At 42.4% G+C, this 21,446-nt stretch overlaps 1 protein-coding gene and 1 pseudogene across 4 annotated transcripts in view; both read right to left on the bottom strand.

Moving 5' to 3' along the window:
* LOC127314578 (methyl-CpG-binding domain-containing protein 1) overlaps positions 1-19,629 on the bottom strand; it is a 37,815-nt gene extending 18,186 nt beyond the window's left edge. The window contains exons 1-4 of one of the 4 annotated variants that reach the window (XR_007859786.2): positions 19,441-19,628; positions 17,741-18,293; positions 17,062-17,170; positions 16,518-16,745 (exon numbers count right to left, since the gene is read on the bottom strand). Coding sequence is in view for 3 of the 4 variants with exons in the window: in XM_051345094.2 (XP_051201054.1) it covers positions 17,790-18,293; positions 19,441-19,488 (552 nt within the window). In the remaining variant the exon portion in view is untranslated. Of the gene's footprint in view, positions 1-16,517; positions 16,746-17,061; positions 17,171-17,588; positions 18,294-19,440 lie in introns of those variants that run through there. The other 3 variants (XM_051345086.2, XM_051345094.2, XM_051345077.2) reach the window with 3 other exon arrangements.
* LOC127335408 (methyl-CpG-binding domain-containing protein 4-like) lies at positions 9,159-15,953 on the bottom strand (annotated as a pseudogene).
* Positions 19,630-21,446: the final 1,817 nt, after the last annotated feature.

Genomic DNA, 21,446 nt, shown 5'->3' with positions numbered 1-21,446 from the left:
ATCATGCCCGAAGATGATGGAGATCATGTCCATGCTTTGGAGATGAAGATCAAAGGCGCAAAGACAAAAGGGCCATATATATCACATATGAACTGCATGTGATGTTAATCCTTTTATGCATCTTATTTTGCTTAGATCGCGACGGTAGCATTATAAGATGATCCCTCACTAAAATCTCAAGATAATAAAGTGTTCATCCTTAGTAGCACCGTTACCAAGTCTTGTCGTTTCGAAGCATCTCGTGATGATCGGGTGTGATAGATTCAATAAGTACATACAACGGGTGCAAGACAGTTTTGCACATGCGGATACTAAGGTGGCCTTGACGAGCCTAGCATGTACAGACATGGTCTCGGAACACGTGATACCGAAAGGTAGAGCATGAATCATATGGTTGATATGATGAACACTTTGAGTGTTCGCCATTGAAATCACACCTTTTCTCGTGATGATCGGGTTTAGGTGCGGTGGATTTGGTTCGTGTGATCACTAAGACAATGCGAGGGATATTGTTTTGAGTGGGAGTTCACTTAGATTTTTAATTATGTTGAATTAAAATTTGAACTCAATCTGTCATAAACTTAGTCTAAACTTTTGCAAATATATGTTGTAGAGATGGCGTCCCCAATCAATTTTAATCAGTTCCTAGAGAAAGAGAAACTTAAGAGCAACGGTAGCAACTTCACCGACTGGTTCCGTCATGTGAGAATCTTCCTCTCTGGTGGAAATCTGCAATATGTGCTTGATGCACCGCTAGGTGACCCTCCTGCAGAAACTGAAACCGATGAAGTAAAAGCTGTTTACGAGACTCGGAAAATACGGTACTCTCAAGTTCAGTGTGCCATCCTATGCAGTCTGGAATCCGATCTTCAAAAACGTTTTGAGCACCACGATCCTCATGAGTTGATGAAAGAGCTGAAAGCTATTTTTGAGACTCATGCGGCCGTGGAATGCTATGAAGCATCGAAACAATTCTTCAGCTGCATGATGGAAGAAGGCAGCTCCGTTAGTGAGCACATGCTCGCCATGACCGGGCATGCGAAGAAACTCGATGACTTGGGAATAGTGATTCCTAACAGATCGGGATTAATCGTGTCCTTCAATCACTGCCACCAAGTTACAAGAACTTCGTGATGAACTACAATATGCAGAACATGAACAAGGAGTTACCTGAACTCTTTGGCATGCTAAAAGCTGCTGAGATTGAGATCAAGAAAGAGCACCAAGTGTTGATGGTCAACAAGACCACCGGTTCAAGAAACAGGGGCAAGTCTAAGGGAAAATTCAAGAAGGGTGGCAAGAAAGCTGCCACACCTCCGTGAAACCTAAGAACGGCCCTAAGCCCGATCTTGAGTGCTATTATCGCAAGGAGAAGGGACACCTGGAAGCGTAATTGCTCCAAGTATCTCGCTGATCCGAAGAGCGGCCTTGTCAAGAAGAAGAAAGAAGGTATATCTGATATACATGTTATAGATGTTCATTTCACTGGTTCTCGTTCTAGTACTGGTATTTGATGCTGGTTCGGTTGCTCATATTTGTAACTCGAAACAGAACTAAAGAATAAACGACAATGCTGAAAGATGAAGTGACGATGCGCGTTGGAAACGGATCCAAGGTCAATGTGATCGCAAATGGCACACTTCCTCTACATCTACCTTCGGGATTAGTTTTAAGCCTAAATAATTGCTATTATGTACTGCGTTGAGCATGAACATTATATCTGGATCTTGTTTAATGCAAGACGGTTATTCATTCAAGTCTGAGAATAATGGTTGTTCTATTTTTATGAATAATATCTTTTATGGTCGAGCACCACAAAAGAATGGCCTATTTCTGTTAGATCTCGATAGTAGTGATACGCATATACATAACATTGATGCTAAGCGAATTAAATTGAATGATAATTCTACTTATATGTGGCACTGTCATCTTGGTCATATTGGAGTGAAACGCATGAAGAAACTCCATACTTATGGATTACTTGAATCACTTGACTTTGAGTCACTTGATAGATGCGAAGCATGTCTAATGGGTAAAATGACTAAGACTCCATTTTCTGGTATGATGGAGCGAGCTACTGACTTATTGGAAATCATACATACCGATGTATGCGGACCAATGAGCGTAGCATCGCGTGGTGGTTATCGTTATGTTCTAACCTTCACAGATGATCTGAGTAGATATGGGTATATCTATTTCATGAAACATAAATCCGAAACTTTCGAGAAGTTTAAGGAATTTCAAAGTGAAGTAGAAAATCAACGTAACAAGAAGATTAAATTTCTACGATCTGATCGTGGAGGTGAATATCTGAGTTATGAGTTTGGCATGCATTTAAAGAAATGCGGAATACTTTCACAATTGACACCGCCGGGAACACCTCAACGTAACGGTGTGTCCGAACGTCGTAATCGAACTCTCTTAGATATGGTTCGTTCTATGATGTCTCTTACTGATTTGCCGTTATCATTTTGGAGTTATGCATTAGAGACAGCCGCATTCACTTTAAATAGAGCACCATCAAAATCCGTAGAAACGACACCGTATGAACTATGGTTTAATAAGAAACCTAAGTCATCGTTCTGAAAGTTTGGGGTTGCGAAGCCTATGTAAAGAAGTTACAACCGGACAAGCTAGAACCCAAAGCGGAGAAATGCGTCTTCATAGGATACCCTAAGGAAACTATAGGGTACACTTTCTATCACAGATCCGAAGGCAAAATCTTTGTTGCTAAGAACGGAACCTTTCTTGAGAAAGAATTTCTCACTAAAGAAGTGACTGGAAGAAAAGTAAAACTCGATGAGATTGATGAATCTATACTCGTTGATCAGAGTAGCGCAGTACCGGAAGTTGTACCAGTACCGCCTACACCGGCAACAGAGGAAGCTAATGATAATGATCATGAAACTTCGAACGAGGAAACTACTGAATCTCGCAGATCGACAAGGGAACGTACCACTCCTGATTGGTATGATCCTTGTCTAAATGTCATGATTGTGGATAACAATGATGAGGACCCTGCGACGTATGAAGAAGCGATGATGAGCCCAGATTCCAACAAATGGCAAGAAGCCATGAAATCCGAAATGGGATCCATGTATGATAACAAAGTATGGACTTTGGTAGACTTACCTGATAGCCGAAAGGCTGTCGAGAATAAATGGATCTTCAAGAGAAAAACAGATGCTGATGGTAGTATTACTGTCTATAAAGCTCGACTTGTCGCAAAAGGTTTCCGACAAATTCAAGGAGTTGACTACGATGTGACTTTCTCACCTGTAGCGAAGCTAAAATTTGTGAGGATTTTGTTAGCAATAGCTGCATTTTTCGATTATGAGATTTGGCAGATGGATGTCAAAACGGCGTTCCTTAATGGAGACATTGAGGAAGAGTTGTATATGGTACAACCCAAAGGTTTTGTCGATCCTAAAAATGCTGACAAAGTATGCAAACTTCAGCGTTCAATCTATGGACTGAAGCAAGCATCGAGAAGTTGGAACCGACGCTTTGATAAGGTGATCAAAGACTTCGGGTTTATACAGTGTCATGGAGAGGCCTGTATTTACAAGAAAGTGAGTGGGAGCTCTGTAGCATTCCTGATATTATATGTAGATGACATATTGTTGATCAGGAATGATATAGAACTATTAAGCAGTGTTAAAGGTTATTTGAATAATAGTTTTTCAATGAAAGACCTTGGTGAAGCATCGTATATATTAGGCATCAAGATTTATAGAGATAGATCAAGACGCCTAATAGGGCTATCACAGAGTACATATCTGGACAAGATTCTAAAGAAGTTTAGAATGGACGAAAGTAAGAAAGGGTTCTTACCTATGTTACTGTGCAAAGTCTTGAGTAAGATCAAGGACCGGCTACGCAGAAGAAAGAGAAAGGATGAGTAAAATCCCCTATGCCTCGGCGATGGGATCTATCATGTATGCCATGCTATGTACTAGACCGGATATAGCACATGCTGTTAGTTTGACTAGCAGATATCAAAGTGATCCAGGAATGGAACACTGGACAGCGGTCAAGAATATCCTGAAGTACTTGAAAAGAACTAAGGATATGTTTCTTTGTTATGGAGGTGACCAAGAGCTCGTTGTAAGTGGTTACACCGATGCAAGTTGGAACACTGATCCTGATGACTCTAAGTCACAATGCAGGTACGTGTTTATATTGAATGGTGCTGCGATAAGCTGGGCAAGCTCGAAGCGGTGCACGGTGGCGAAGTCTTCAACAGAATCGAGTACATAGCGGCTTCAGAGGCTTCATCAGAAGCGATATGGATGAAGATGTTCATTGTAGAGCTCGGTGTGGTTCCTAGTGCATTGGACCCATTAATCATTTACTGTGATAACATGGGTGCCATCGCCAATGCACAAGAGCCAAGGTCACACAAGAGACTGAAGCATATCAAGCTGCGTTACCACTCGATTCGCGAGTACATCGAAGATGGAGAAATAAAGATTTGCAAAGTACACCGATCCGAATGTAGCAGATCCGTTGACTAAAGCTCTCCCTAGGGCAAAGCATGACCAACACCGTAATGCCATGGGTGTTAGGTATATTACAATGTAATCTAGATTATTGACTCTAGTGCAAGTGGGAGACTCAAGGAGATATGCCCTAGAGGCAATAATAAAATGGTTATTATTTATATCTTTATGTTTATGATAAATGTTTATATATCATGCTATAATTGTATTAACCGAAACATTAGTACATGTGTGATATGTAGACAACAAGAAGTCCCTAGTATGCCTCTTAAACTAGCTTGTTGATTAATGGATGATTAGTTTCATAATCATGAACATTGGATGTTATTAATAACAAGGTTATATCATTATATGAATGATGTAATGGACACACCCAATTAAGCATAGCATAAGATCTCGTCATTAAGTTATTTGCTATAAGCTTTCGATACATAGTTACCTAGTCCTTATGACCATGAGATCATGTAAATCACTTATACCGGAAAGGTACTTTGATTACACCAAACACCACTGCGTAAATGGGTGGCTATAAAGGTGGGATTAAGTATCCGGAAAGTATGAGTTGAGGCATATGGATCAACAGTGGGATTTGTCCATCCCGATGACGGATAGATATACTCTGGGCCCTCTCGGTGGAATGTCGTCTAATGTCTTGCAAGCATATGAATGAGTTCATAAGAGACCACATACCACGGTACGAGTAAAGAGTACTTGTCGGGAGACGAGGTTGAACAAGGTATAGAGTGATACCGAAGATCAAACCTCGGACAAGTAAAATATCGCGTGACAAAGGGAATTGGTATTGTATGTGAATGGTTCATTCGATCACTAAAAGTCATCGTTGAATATGTGGGAGCCATTATGGATCTCCAGATCCCGCTATTGGTTATTGGTCGGAGTGAGTACTCAACCATGTCCGCATAGTTCACGAACCGTAGGGTGACACACTTAAAGTTGGATGTTGAAATGGTAGAACTTGAATATGGAATGGAGTTCGAATATTTGTTCGGAGTCCCGGATGAGATCCCGGACATCACGAGGAGTTCCGGAATGGTCCGGAGAATAAGATTCATATATAGGATGTCATTTTATGTGAATTAAAATGTCGCGGAAGGTTCTATGGAAGGTTCTAGAAGGTTCTAGAAAAGTCCGGAAAAAACCACCAAGGAAGGTGGAGTCCACATGGGACTCCACCTCCATGGCCGGCCAACCCTAGTGGGGGAGGAGTCCCAAGTGGACTCCCCCTTAGGGGGCCGGCCACCCCCCATATGGGAGGTGGAACTCCCACCTCTAGTGGGAGTCCTAGCTTGGCTAGGTTTCCCCTCCATATGGAAGGTTTTTGGTTCGGGTCTTATTCGAAGACTTGGATACCAACACTTAGGGTTCCACCTATATAATGAGGGGCATAGGGGAGGGGGCCGGCCACACCAAAGCCACAAGTTGGCCGCACCCCCTTGAGGCCGGCCACCCCCTCCCAAACCCTAGCTGCCCCCCTCTCCTCCATATCTCCCGCGTAGCTTTAGCGAAGCTCCGCCGGAGTTCTCCACCACCAACGACACCACGCCGTCGTGCTGTCGGATTCAAGAGGAGCTACTACTTCCGCTGCCCGCTGGAACGGGAGGTGGACGTCGTCTTCATCAACAACCGAACGTGTGACCGAGTACGGAGGTGCTGCCCGTTCGTGGCGCCGGAACCGATCGTTGTCAAGATCTTCTATGCGCTTTTGCAAGCGGCAAGTGAACGTCTACCGCAGCAACAAGAGCCTCCTCTTGTAGGCTTTGGAATCTCTTCAAGGGTGAGACTCGATACCCCCTCGTTGCTACCGTCTTCTAGATTGCATCTTGGCTTGGATTGCGTGTTCGCGGTAGGAAATTTTTTGTTTTCTATGCAACGTTATCCTACATATCTATCCGTCATCGGGATGGAAAAATCCCACTCTTGATCCATATGCCTCAACTCACACTTTTCGAATACTTAATCCTATCTTTATAACCACTCATTTACGCAATGACTTTGATGTAATCAAAGCATCCTTCCGGTGTAAGTGATTTACATGATCTCATGGTCGAAGGACTAGGTAACTATGTATCGAAAGCTTATAGCAAATTGAACTTAATGACTTGATCTTATGCTACGCTCATTTGGGTGTGTGTCCATTATATCATTCATCCAATGACATAACCTTATTATTAATAACATCCAATGTTCATGATCACGAAACCATGATCATCTATTAATCAACAAGCTAGTTATACAAGAGGCTTACTAGGGACTCCTTGTTGTTTACATAACACACATGTATCAATGTTTCGGTTAATAAAATTATAGCATGATATGCAAACATTTATCATAAACACTAAGATATAACAATAACTATTTTATTATTGCCTCTCGGGCATATCTCCAACAAAAATTACAATCACAATGTGGAAAGGAACTCCATGAAATCCTTACAACTCCATGAAATCCTTACAACTCATGAAGAAGACCTATGCTAAGTATATAAATTTACCTTTTTTGAAAACTTGTCTAAGTCCAGGATCTACGAGGGAGGACTGTAGATATAGTGCATCAAACAACAACCTACTAGAATTTGTTGAGTGCGCTCGTACTCAAACGATACCATCTTAAACCCATTCTTAGATTATGAGAAGACCAATGAGAAAACTACAGAAGAACCTGAATGAGAGGAAGTATACTACACGGAACCAGATCTTTCTAGAGGCATCGAAGGAGTAGACTAAGATATGGTTTATGGAATTGAAGACGAAGAGGCAGAAGTTGAAGCGAAGATAAACTAGAATAAGTTAGATGAGTCGACCAGCATAGAATCCTACTAAATAAGTTGATTAGCTTTGACGGTACTAGGCTTAGAAGTGTCATTGCTCTTTAAGATGTGTAGTTTGAATTTATATTTTCCCATGGATCCTCATTGGACTGAAGAGGATCTCGAAGATTTTGTACACTTTTGGCTTGTGATCATGAATATATGAGATATTTGGACCTGCGATGTTTTTTGTACCACTCTCAGTGGTGTAAAATTTGTGGGACGGAGTTCCACAAGTGTTATGCTAACAACTTGTGCACCACAACATGCATTTGTGTGTTGAGCGCCGCATATAGGAGATCTAAATCTACACTTTCACCAAATAAAATTTGATTTCCCTTGTTCTCCTTTGTGGGTTTTGTTATGCTGGGTGTTTGGGCACCCTAGACGGAAGGAGTTGTTCGTGAGCGATTTGTGGATAGGTCTTTGGTCAACTTTGAAAGCCTCGACTTAAGTTACGAAGAAGCTGTGAAGAGTGTACCGCCTACAAGGATACCGCTGGTGAATGGAGCAACTTTTGACTGTGGGAAAGCTCGAGAAGAATAAGGTGATACCATTTGGGGCACTTAGGGAATTCCTGTCTATTGCACTTCCCTTGATTTTTCATGGGATTCTTGTCTATTGCTCAGGGAATTCTTGTCTACAAAAAGACAAAAATACGTCTCACAACAGCCTTATTTTTAGCACATTTTTTTGTCTTTTTACACAGCCAAAATGGTAAGTTGTTTTTTCAAGACTTTGTGCGCACGTAACATGTGAAGATGCACATGTGAATTTGTCGTTTGAATTTTTTTAACATTTTAAAATGTATCAAACATGTATTTCAAAATAAAAGAAATATATGCACCCAAGAGCCAAAACATCACTCCCGTTTGAGATGGCTTATAAAGAAGAACATACTTCAAGCCTAGGCGGCTTAAATAGCGAAGGTTTGTTCAAAGCGAAACTTCTTATAGCCAAAGTGAGCCATACCCTCCTACTTCTGAGAAATAAAATTTATACTAATATTTTTCTTTGCGGGTAAAAATTTATACTAATATGACTAATTATAATTGCTCAATGATTGAACCACATATTGTTTTCTTGTTGGCTTATCTTTGGTCAACTCCACCATTAGTACAAACCTCGCCTACTAATCAAGCGGATTCTTAAAGTCAAAGTTGAGCTCATTTCGAGTTGTCTTCTAAAAACAGTCCAAACCTTCCTCTTATTTGAGCTCAGTCCGCCACATTCTTTCCCGCCACTTGCACAACACTATGTGTGCGACCATGCCATCGTGCTGAATGCAATGAGAGACAAAATTATACCACAAGTCGTGTTGTAAATAAACATCTTTTTATCCTAGGTTCTGCAAAATCGACGCAGTGGAACCTGAACAAGAGGTTGTGCTACGCTTCTTCTGATCGTGTTCTAGTTTGACTTCTAATTGGAGTATTTTCACAACGGGTAGTGGCGTAATTGGCTAGATCACTCACGTTTAGTTATGAGACCTACGGTAGCAGTGACTTATGTGACACTTGGGTCGTCACTTAAGGCCATTCTGAAGTGCCGGCTGCATTCTTGGCTCGTTATGCACAACAAATGCCTAACAGCCGACAACTTGGCAAAGAAGCTATAAACAGCTCACGTAGCCAGAGAGGAACAAAGGTGACATTGTTCAGTTGGAGAAAATATCAAGTGAAGAGTGAAAAGAGCAGTGACTCCACCAAGGTGAAAAACTCTGTCCCGATACAAATGAGGAAAGAAAAGAAAAACAACCAGACACTATGACCACATTACTAAGCATCATTTTTTCCAACCGGGCTTCCACCCCTTTCCATTGCAAAACGGAAATACCAGGTTCAGTACAGAGAGGATAGGGGTAGGGATTATTAAGCATCATGAGTCATGGCACAGGAGGCATACATGTAAGTTCATACTTTCCAGATTCCACAGTCGCTAATCACTGCCGCCGCTGCTACTCGGACAGCAGTAATCAGAATCCGACGCGTCCGTTTCCTCAGACCTTTCACTCTGGGTCCTGGCATCCCCCAATAGCGAGTTCTCCTCAGGCCTCTCCCTCTGATCAGCAGCCATGGCCGCCCAGCTCAGCGAGCTCTTCTCAGATATTCCCCTCTGATCAGCCTTGACAGCCCTCCACTGCGAGCACTCTTCCACGGTCTCCCTGACGATCTTGGGCATCGCGAAGCTGAACCTCGACGCCGGCATAGTGGCCCTGTACCCCGGGTTCTCCTTGAGGAACCTCTCCACGTCGGCGACGCTCCGCGCGCGCTTCCCGTTGGGCATCAAGTAGTAGGTGTCCATCTTGGACAGGTCACCCCGCATGATCAGCACCCGCTCCGTCTCCGGCGGCGGCCGAGGGAGGGATGCCGAGCTTGTCCATCGCCCAGATGCGGCTGCTGTCGTACGGGATGTCCTCCGGCTGCTCGCAAGAGCGACCCGCGCCGGGGTCTCGGGTCCTCCTCCCCGCGGTCACGGATGGCCTCGAACTCCTGCTTCGTTGGGATCACGCGCCATTTCTTGCATCTGTAGCACATGACCACGTACATGCCGATGGAATCTTTGGAACCTTGATTCCTCTGTGCCAAATCATCATAAATCAAAGGTGACAGGTTAAATTGCTTAATTAGTTGTCGCTGAAATGATTGGTTCACAATAATGAAAATCGTTAGGCAACATAACAAGAAATTCCCTGCAATTAATATTTGTTTTGGTTGTGTTGCGCAGTTTCTTTTACAAGAATAAACACTGGTTTTGGACAACTTTTTTGACATGCTAATCATAATGGGATAATCTAAACCAGATCTATTTCTGTTGAACCATATTTGAACATCAAAATAGCTGTTTGTAATGTGTTTTATAAATAAGACCCTTAATGGACTTCTTCAGATGTAACAACGCAGCTGGAAATTCAACCCCCAAAAAGCTGGATATTTTGCAGTGCTCTCCCGACCCCTCCCCAACCCCTCCCCAACCCTAACCGCCGCCGCCGCCGGTAGCGCCGCCGGGGCAAAGACCCTCGGGGCGAGGCGGCGGCGGGGGCCTCTCCTCGCCGACGTGGGGGACGGTGGACGAGCTCTCCCCTCCTCAACGCACGCGGCGGCGGCCGACGCGGATGGTGATGGGCGGCGGCGGCTCTTGCGCTGCGTTCTTCCCCCTCCCCTCCCGTAGGCTTCCACCAGCGGCACACCGGTAGGGGCTGATGGTGGGCGTAGGCCAGGCCCTCGGTCTGTGCCATGCCCTCCCCCCGCCTCTCGTCGGTGCGTGGAGGCGATCTCGGGCTTCTTCCGCGTCACGAGGGCGCCCGGGGCAGCAACCTTGGGTTCGACGGAGGAGGTGACTCTCTTCTACGCCGGAGAGGGTCGGCCTGCGGTTGGTGGTGGTGGATCTTTTGATCTATCACCGCGATCCGACGGCGAGATGGAGGGGCATGGAAGCCGGCGATGGTGTCGTCGGTGGAGGGTTGGATTGGCCAGCCCGGGATGGTCGCCGACGTGGGGATCCGACCTGTATAAAGGCGGTGGTCCTAGGGCCTCTCTTGCGTGAAGAGGAGGACCTACCGGAGGCCTGGACTCGTGATCTAGCCGGGGGTTGAGTTCCGGAAGGCTCCGCCGCCGAATGTAACAGTGCTTTGCCTGGAGTTTGCTGGATCGAAGGTATTCGGTCATGCGCACACATGTTTTTATTCCGACCGATTGGTTCTCGAGGGAGCGGCGCGAAGCTCTTTTTCTGTGTTGACATCAAGTGACTATGGATCTATGATGAAAGTCGGAAGAAGAGAATTTCATGAAGGCCAGAGGGGAGGACTAGCTAAGGGAGGTTTAAATCTTCGCGCTGTTGAGAGACTTGCTTGGTGTTCCGGGCTTCACGGCAGCGGTATGAAAGTGGGGGCGACAACACAGGTGAAGTGCAGAGTCCTACCTTTCAGGGTGAAAACCCAAGGTCTGGCCTTAATTGTGCCTGGCAATGGCCTTGGTGGAGCCATTGTTTTGAGAGCGGGGACTATCTTCAGGGTGAAAACCTAAGATCTTTGATCGGGCGACGACGGTGTTTGAGCACTGTTCCCTTCTTGGAGGCGTCTTTTTTTGGAGAGTCTGTAATTCAGGTATTGTCTTGGTGGTGGATGTATTGCCTTGTTAGGCCCGAGATACTGTAGCGGAACTTTTGTTTCTTAATATATTCCCTTTATCGAAAAAACAACGCAGTCTACAAAACTACCAGGAAACACTATTGCCTTAATTTTTTAAGGCCATAAATCCTATGAATGATTAATCATGATTGGGATGGTGACATACACTATGCTTAGATCACTGACCTGCCTACAAAGGAAAACCAAAAAGAAGCCAAGGCACCATCGTTGAATTACCTCATCAGCCATGATTCCTACGGTGGAGGGATGCTTTCGGGTCTGTGATGGTTGGTGAGAACACTACTTGGAGTATTTTATTCTAGTCTACCTGGTATATATATGGATTAGAGAACACAATTAACCTTTTATTTTACATCAAAAGAAAATTAGTTTGCGTGCAAAATATATCATAGATATGGTCGTATTTATTGGTTTTGCAAGATACGCAATTAATAAATTTTATTGGATAGATTTGTGGGCGCCAATCAATTCTTTTTATTGCGAGGATATTTTACTCTTTTGAGGCTGGCTATATTATCTCTAGAGTGGGTAGTATCATGGAGTAGTATCATAGTTATGCTATTATTTATTTGTTTTTAGAATCTAAATTTTTGTACTCCCTCTCTCACAGTTTATTAGGCCTGCGCGTACCTCTAGGTCGCAAATTTAATCAAGTTAGCATTAGTTATATGTTATAAAAAATATCATTAGAAAATTTAGAAGTTCCATTTTCTAATGATATAATTTTTTATTATATAATTTAAATTATATAGGTTAAATTGCTGATCTAGGGATACAGGGAAGACTAGTAAACTGAGAAGGAGAGAGTACAAGATTTGTTTAGCACTAATTTTTCTCGTGATATGCGATATGATACAGTATCCACCTATGTTACTCTAATATCCCCTCTCTTCCTTAATTAGCTGTTATATCAGCATTTTTGTGGGACTTAGCTAAGATACTAGCACTATGGCTAGCCTGGCAGGATCTTGAGTTATGTATGTGGTGATATTTATGCATATCTTCAATTGTTGTAAATGAGAGATAATATCGTTTCCATTAATTGTCGATGTGAAGTAATACCGCAGTACTAAAAATGTGTGCATCCTCAATATTCACTAATCTTTTGATGTTCTTCTTTTTAGTAAAATGGTATTCTGAAAAAAGGTGAAACAATACATTTTTAACCAGCTACCCCTTCTTAGAGCACCGATGCACATAAATAATAAAATAAACAAAGCAAATATAAGCCATCGTAATTGTGGCCGTAATATGTAAATATGAAAATATGAAAGTCATGGAGGAAGAAATAATATTCTCTACATATACATGGAAGCACAAGAAGGAAATGTGTGTCATGTCCCGTAGTTCAGACAAACGGAAGGGGTATAATCTAGGTATGTGCATTTCATTCATACACAAAATATGAGGAAATGCATTTTACTAAATTTCTCAAACTGATCTAAGTTATGCGTAATTCAATGAGTTAGATTTAGATGTCGATTTAAGTGCAATAAATTTGAGTTTGCAAACATTCTAAGTTTAGCGAGAAATGGGTCATCTTGGGTCAAATGTATCATCTTTGGATCAATGAGGCAATACATATCAAGAAGTCAAAAATGGACTAAGGTAACAACTGAGTGATCCATTTCTTATAAGTAACAAGGAAATATATCCCCTCTAATATATATATATCTAGATTCCTAAATCGCACATATTTGTATAAAGATTAAGCAGTATTTTGGATTTATGACCTTGAGGTCAAGAACAGAGCCCTCCAAGATAACTAGCTCTTCAAACTTCTAATCAAATAAGGGGAGTGGCAAACCCTACTAAATAAGAAATACATAGTCTCACGTGTGCTGTGTCAAATTTAACCAGGGACTTGTACTTCTAGGCTAGCCTAATGGTGTGACTATGAAATACTTCTTCCAATATGGTTCATTCATAATTAAGGATGGCTCGAAAATAAGGTTATGAGAGATAAGTGGCTAGGTAATGCTACACCAAGAACAATATCCAGCTTTACAATATTGTGTATCAGAAAAAGCGATAAAATCGCTAAGTTATTGAAAACTTCACCACCAAATGTGACATTCAGTAGAAATCTTGTTGGTCCCAGACTAGCATCTTTGAATGCTTTGATGCATCGTCTGACTTTGGTCCAATTGACGCAAGAGACTCATGAATTTCGGTGGAATCTACCTGAGATTGGTAGATTCTTCGTGTATTCCATATATAGAACATTAATCCAGCCAAATGTGTAGGTTGATAATAATAATAAATTAGAAAATGATGATTCTGCTGAATTATAAGATTTTTGTGTGGTATATTCATAGATGTGCAATCCTCAATAAATACAACCTTGCGAAACACAATTGACATGGAAGTACAAAGTGTGTCTTCTGTCGCCATGACGATACTATCAAACACTTCTTCTTTGAGTGTAAATTTGCTAGATCTATATAACACAGTCACCCAAATAGGTTCTATCTTATACCCACCATGTAGCATTGCTAATTTATTCGGTAATTGGCTAAATGGTAAGGAAAATAGGTTTAAAATACTTATTCAAGTGGGATTTCTTATCATTATTTAGTCGCTATGACTACGTAGAAATCATTAGAATTTTTATGATGAAATATTCTTCTTTCATGCAGGTTATCCACTGGTGCACAACTGCACTCCGTTCATGGTTGTCTCTACAACGCGTGAAGACCCGCAACCTATTTATAGAAGTGTCTACACGGTTGAAAGATACAACGATAGATAGTTTTATCCAAAATGGTTATCACCAAATAATTCATAGTCACATGTAGCAACAGATTGCATATACCGTAAGTCAAGAAAACAGTTTAGAATTAAGATTTCAAAACAAAATTCTAAATACCATACAAACACATGTTACAAATGTATTCATAAGAGAACAAAATAGTTTCCGAGGAGAACAGGGTGAGAGATGTTGGAAGATAATTATTGACGGTGGAGGTATTCCACGATTATAGATTGGACCCACCACCAATAGCAATTAAGCAGATCTGTTGCATGAAAACAGTATCCCATATGCCCTTCTAGCTATAGGCACATGGCCGGAGTCCCAAAACAGCCCAACAACGATGCACCAAGAAAGAAAAGGACTCTCCTAATATTCTTACAGAGCACCAAAATATAAAACGCATACAATGCATACGTGTCACCACCACATTAGTTCCCAAATCCCCTCAAAATTCTGAGAAAAATTGAAGTGCTTAATCTTTAGTATAGTACTTATACTTATTGTACTTCAGTGTATCTCGTTTGCACTATGCATGTCTCGGTGTATAATTTGTGCTTAGAGAACACCTGTACTCTCTCTTGCCCTAAATACTCGTGGTAGGTTTAGGCAAATTTTTAGGGTAAATGTGTCTAGTTCATTGAACATGTGAAAAGTATTTGGATACTTCTTTTTTCTCGGTTCCTGTATTTTTGTAGTATAGGTGTACTTATATACTGCGGTACTGTGCTTTGTACTTGTATACACACAGAAATTTCCATGTATATTTTTATAGGGAAAAAACAGGAACATGAGTACGCCATGCGGACGCGCTCGCTGGCTGTCCTCCTACCCGCCATTGGCGCCGCGCAATGAAAGAGACCTTCTCATCCTCATTCCTCGATGGGGAGCTTGGTAAATTGTAGCCAAGGTGGAGCTCATAGCAAGCAGCTCAATCAGCCATGCAGAGTAGTAGTAGTCATCACGTCTGGTGTCATATGCACATCATCAGTTCTTGTTCTAGTGCATAAAAGAAGCTACCCAGCTTCAATAGAGCAATTCTCAGTAACCAACCACGGTTCCTATAACAACAAGAACACCAGCAAGAAAGTTTGTCAACCACCAGAAGAGTTAGGTCTTTCAATTCCTTCTTCCATTTCTGATTGAGATCCTTCATCAGGAACCAACCACGGTTCCTAGAACAACAAGAACACCAGCAAGAAAGTTTGTCAACCACCAGAAGAGTTAGGTCTTTCAATTCCTTCTTCCATTTCTGATTGAGATCCTTCATCTACCACTGGAATTCGAAATAACCCAAACATTGCTTTCGGCATATCTTGAAAGATCGGAGGCTTTATCATTTGCTGTATCCACACCAGCATGTGTCTCTATTTCAGAGGCTAGTAAGCCAGATTGTCGCATAGGAGCCGACTATCCACTAGGCCAAACAGAGGCACAAATCAGACCCCATACATAAACATGAAACGATTTTTACAATTAAACTTAGCTAGGCTAATTGGATCATGCTCATCCTCATATATGCTCCCTAAGCAGCAAAGCAGGGTCGCTGCTCGGGAATGTGTAGAAGGTCAGCTCGCAGGTCAGGTGTTAGGGCGAGATGAAGCCATAATTGCCCATTAGTGGTGAGGTATCACTTTGTCGAACCAAGAACTCATTCGGAACTCACCTTTGCGACTCCTCCTGTTCTTGCATTGCCTGCGGCTCGATTGGAGCCACAGACATGTTTTGGAACCCCGTTGTAGGAGCAATCACTGTTGAAGAAATGGAATGGCTGCATGAGTTGAGGGGAATAAAACTTCACTTGCCGTCTCACGCGGACTGACGAACGAGCACCGGATACAGAAGGTGACCGGTAGATCTTGCAGTCCGCCTTCTTGGTTGAATGGATGGAGAGTCAGAGATGTAGAAGTACCACTCCTTGCTGCTCTCCTCGAGATCGTGGTGGCAGCAGGGAGCTGCCCGCCTACGATCTTGTAGTGGAGGTAGAACGGGAGCAGCTCAACATCTTCCAGGCCAACAAGAGTAAGAGCCAGAACTCCATGGCCATGGCAACGGTGTGGGATCTCTGGACTTGGGTTTGGATTTGGGATTGTACCACAAACAGCCTCACAGGTTACTGAAATTTAGTCCTTGAGAGATCGAGTTCAGCCTATGGTTGTTTTATACTAACCACTTGGCAGATGAAGGCTACATAACTTACTTTTAGGTTTTGGTTTTTGATATTCCAGATCAAATGAAATGGAAAAAGATACCTGGGACTGATTGAAATGCTGCACACCATGACAGTTCAAGGGAAATGCAGAGAACAACCCATTTCAGGCTTGCGTGCACAAGCTACATATATACATTGGACTTCATATAGCATGACCGCAGTCCGCAGGAGAGTTTCCACCAGTAAATGGCTATGTATTATTTATGTTCACCATCCAGATGCACCAACAGCAGGCAGTTGACCATGAGGCAGCACTCCTCAGATGAACACCTGGGCTGCATTTAGCCTAGCGATTAGCAGCCCTGAAATGCAAACATTGATTTCAGATGGTTCTGTGTGACAACTGTAGTCTGAATTAGCTTTCAAAAAGAGTAGTCTATAACTTATGGCGTATGGTTTGACAATCCATGCTATGACACGTCCATTTCCATGAAACATGTTATTACATATACCACAAAAAGATTGGATAAACATGAAACATGTATGAGGATACACTAACTCAAGAATTGTATGGCAGAAGCTTTTTATGTGAAGTCAAAGAAAGTTGACTATAAAGGTAATTGCCTGTAAGCAGCCCTATAACAAACTATTCCTACAAGAACCAGGAGACAAGAATACCTCCCAAGGAAGATTAATAAACTATCTTGGGCGAAATCACGAGTCCAGCCCAAAATGGCATAAAAATTATGGAGACATCTTGCCATCAAAAGGGGGTCCAAGAGGACATCTACATAACAGAATAGCAGGTGACTCGGGTTTTCTTTGTTATGATGGTGATATGCAAAAGGTATGAAATAGACTAATTTGTTTGGCTTGAGCCCAAGTTCACCAGACCAAGTACTTTGTTAGCTAAACTTTTGGACAAATTATTGCTTGTCTGTTATTTAGCCAATACTGGCAAGAAAAACTTCAGAATCATCTAGCTGAAACTGCGGTGGCCATGGCATGCATGGTACAGATTTATGCATGTAAGATGACTTGGTATTTTTCTTGCCGATAGGTAGATCATCTAGAGGCTTTGAACTATCAAATGGCACTGCATTAATACCCGGCTTGGACAGAATTGACCTACTAGTCTGCTTTCTAATGAGAACTCCATGCACGTCTATGTAGCGAAAAACAACCTGGAAGATAATGTATCACAGGCATATATCTGTAATATATTTAGTTCTGAAAGAAACTACAGCCTTCTTCAAGCATCTGAGAATGTTACCATAAGTTGATGCATAAAAAAGAAGAGATTAAGTGCAATCAGGTGCTAAGAGTAACATCCCAGAGAAAAAACCGCCTTGACTACCTAGGATCATCCAAGCAGGCACATGAACTATTGTCTGTTTGCTGTCATATTAGTTCTTGCTGCTTGAAGCAATTGTCTTGTCCTCTTTTTTAGCCTTCTTAGTCTTCCGCGCAGAGCTATGTGAAACAGTCTCGTCAACAATCTTGGGTACTGTAAAACTGAAGCTTTCAGCTGATAAGCTGTCTTTGTACTCTGGATTTGTGTCGACAAACTTCTGCACATCCCCTAAGGTCCTTGCACGCTTCCCATTTGGCAGGACATAGTAGATATCCATTTTAGTGAGATCACCTCTCATAATCGCTAGTCTCTCAGTCTTGGGTGGAGGCTTTGGTATGTTGGGCTTGTCGATGACCCAGATGCGGCTGCTGTCATACTCAACATCTGCAGGGTCTTCACATGAGCAGTCAGGTCTTTTGCTGCAGAACCATGGGTCATCAGTGAAGTTCGCCCGAAGTGTCTCAAATTCATCTTTCGTTGGAACAGTACGCCATTTATAACACTCGCAACACTGGACTGCATACATGCCAACAGATTCTGTTGAACCTCGTTTTCTCTGACAAAATCAGAAGGTTTCTTGTTAGTATTTTATCATTTCAGGCAGGGCAGGAATTTATCCAAAGAAAGCATTTGCCTTGTCCCCTGCAGCAACCTTGTACGAACTCATCTAGCATAACCATTCCTACAATTTAAACAAAAATGCATGCCCAAATTATAATTTTTTCCCATAAATCCTTTTTTCATTTCTCTCAGTGAACAATGTCATAACACAGCCATATCTTATAGTACTGTTGTCCTCAGCAGAGCCTAAGGAGTAAAGAGGCCAATGCTCTAATCAATTGTTTTGGTCAAGTATAATAATTCTGAAACTACGTTTACTTTGAACCCACTACTCACTATTGTCAGTTACGTGAGCGTAGATTATGTATGTATCGTCATGAAATCTTAAGAACTGCAAATAGGTTAACACTGCCTCAATACGAAACATATGGATCAGTAAAAAAGCCTACACTGACGAGCGATGGCAACTGTGTAACCCTTCAGTAATTGGAAAATTTTCACAATTGTTTATTATCCTGCATATTCCGTTTGATTACAACCATGATTTTCGAAAATAACCCCAAATCATTTGTTGATCTTTTAAGCTCCCAACCTCCCTATAACTAGTTAAACAGCCTTCAGATGCCTGCAGTTACCATACAGAGGATATTCCAAAGCTACATGAAGGTACAAACAATAGTAATGCACAAAAACTTCAGCCTGATAGATGTATTAAGGGCCATACAGATTCATGTATGCGGGATAATCAAATCTTACTCTGAATCCACCTAAGCAATCTTGGCAGCCAACATTGCTGACCTTCTAGAACAATGCCAACATTTTTGTTCAAGGATCAAGCATGTGGATATTGCTCCGTACCATCCAAATCACGCTCACAGTCCACTCATCTATACCTAACGAAACAATTAGACGCAGCCAAACCTACCCTACCCACCCCCCCCCCCCCCCCCCCCCCCAATAGCAACGAAACCAACCGCTGAGAGCCTGAGAATTACATAGCCATCACAGGCACCCACCAGCCACCCCGAAATCAACGAGTAAACCAGGCAGATGGGATAGGACCAACACAGAGGAATCAAAGGTGCGGAGACATTAATAATCAGTTGAACAGTGATGAGCAAGGTCGAATAAGGGGGGCGGACCTGAGAGGAGGACCCCGGCGAGGCCGGAACCGGTGCCGGTGAGGACATGCTCAACAGTGAGGTGGAGGGCGTCGGAATCTCCGAGGAGCCCCGCTGCCGCTGGAGGGTCGGCGGTAGTGTGGGGACGAAATCAAGGTAGGTCGTTCCGATGGGAACGGACGGGACAAGGGAGTGGTCGAGTGGATCTCGAAAGCCATCTTTTTTCTGGTAGCCGGTACCTATTGCAGTGACCGTCAGCCGTGTACTGACTTAATCCTCTCACATAATTATCAAACAAAATGTAAATATAATTGAAATATGATTATTTTGTGAAACATACCACAATGACGTTAGCAGTGGCGTCAGCAGTTTTACTTTTTATCAAAATGTTTCATAATGTTACACATGTATCAGTTTAGTTTCAGAAAAGTTTCACTTACATTTCAATTATTAATTTATATTAGATAAATATCAAATGCCTCAACAATCTCAAAGCAGAGACTTAACGCTAGATATGATACCGGTATGTACCGGCGCCTGTAAAATCGCCATGTTCCTTTTGGGCATCTCCAGCAGCCCACCGACCGTATTACGAACACAAAAAGTGTTTGTTTTGATCCGGTTGGGTTAGATCGTGGACACAAAATTAGCTTGCGTGCTTCATATATCTGTTTGGATCGAGAGGCAACCTAGCGGCCCAACGTATTAGTTTCAATATATTTTTTTAGATAAGGCAACATAATTTACATAGTTATAATACGAAAGAATGCACACGATACTTTCAGGACTTCAAACCCTAGGCCACTACTCGTCGTCGTCGGAAAACTGGGTCAGATCGACAACAGGGGATGAGATGGTATGGATGTGCTAACTTATAACCTTGTACTTCGAATAAGTCCCCAACAGGGGTGGTGGCGTAGTTGGCTAACTCCGTTGCGCAGGCCTCCAGAGAAAAAACCCTACCCCCCTCCACTTCAGCCTCCTCCATAGATCGGTTCCCCCTCCTCTGGCCGGCTTCGTCGGCGTCGGGAGGAGTGGAGAACCTGATCTATGCATGGAGTTTTTAATGAATGTAATCTTTTCAGTAGTCTATGTTAGGGTTTTGGTCACCGTTTTCTTGTTGGTTTCCCCGCAATGGAGATGGCATTGTCTGCAATGAGTGATCTTCGGTCTTTCGTTCGACGAGGAGATCTCCTTCCCGACGTTAATAGTGGTGTTGAAAGATTACAATTATCTAGGTATTGGTGTTCGGATCTTGCTTCGCCAGATCGATATTGGATCTTTTCTCATGGTTGCCGCGAGGAGGATTATCCTCGCAGTTTTTGTCTCGGTTGTCACGTCCTCGACAATGGTGATTCGTACTTTTGGCTCTCCATCAACGTCGACAAGGTTGATCGGTTGTTATTTTCCTAACATACTGGTGTTGGTACTCTTGCCGATGTTGATTGACATGGTTGCGCATGTGCACGCAGCCTTGGCATAGTTGCTCAAATTAAAATTATGGGAGAGCCTTCGTTGATATTTACAAGTCTATGGTTTTTTATCTATCTTTGGCTGCCTTCTGAAAAGTACAAAATTGTGTTTTGGAAGAAGAAAGAGTTTGAATACCTCGAAGATTTGCTAGTGTCTTTCAGACTTTATTTTGTAATCGTTGGAGACAGTTCATGTATCTCTACCACGTACTATTTATATTATGAATATACGTGGTATTGATTGTCAAAAAAAAACTCCGTTGCACAGGATTTCGAGCCTTGCTCGCACCTAATATTGACATTGTAATGCTGAAATGCTCTGTCAAAACTTGGGTTGCTTTAAGTGCCTCCTTTTCTAGTAAATAGTTCAAACCATTTTATCGACATGAGTGCGCTATATCAGGATTCTACATTCGTTATTTCCCGTTTAAAGCATTTCGGTACTGCAGAATGAAATCCGTAAAGTTGTTTTTCCGGTGTAATAAACATTCTCTTTTATGTTCCCGCATGTCGCCCCAAAGTCTTTTTGGGACGCTCCACCTATTTTACCTCTCC

Source organism: Lolium perenne, chromosome 1 (assembly GCF_019359855.2).
Source record: "Lolium perenne isolate Kyuss_39 chromosome 1, Kyuss_2.0, whole genome shotgun sequence".
NCBI classification, from domain to species: domain Eukaryota; kingdom Viridiplantae; phylum Streptophyta; class Magnoliopsida; order Poales; family Poaceae; genus Lolium; species Lolium perenne.
The sequence above is the reverse complement of the archived record's forward strand: the minus strand, read 5'-3'. Positions and strand labels throughout refer to the sequence as shown.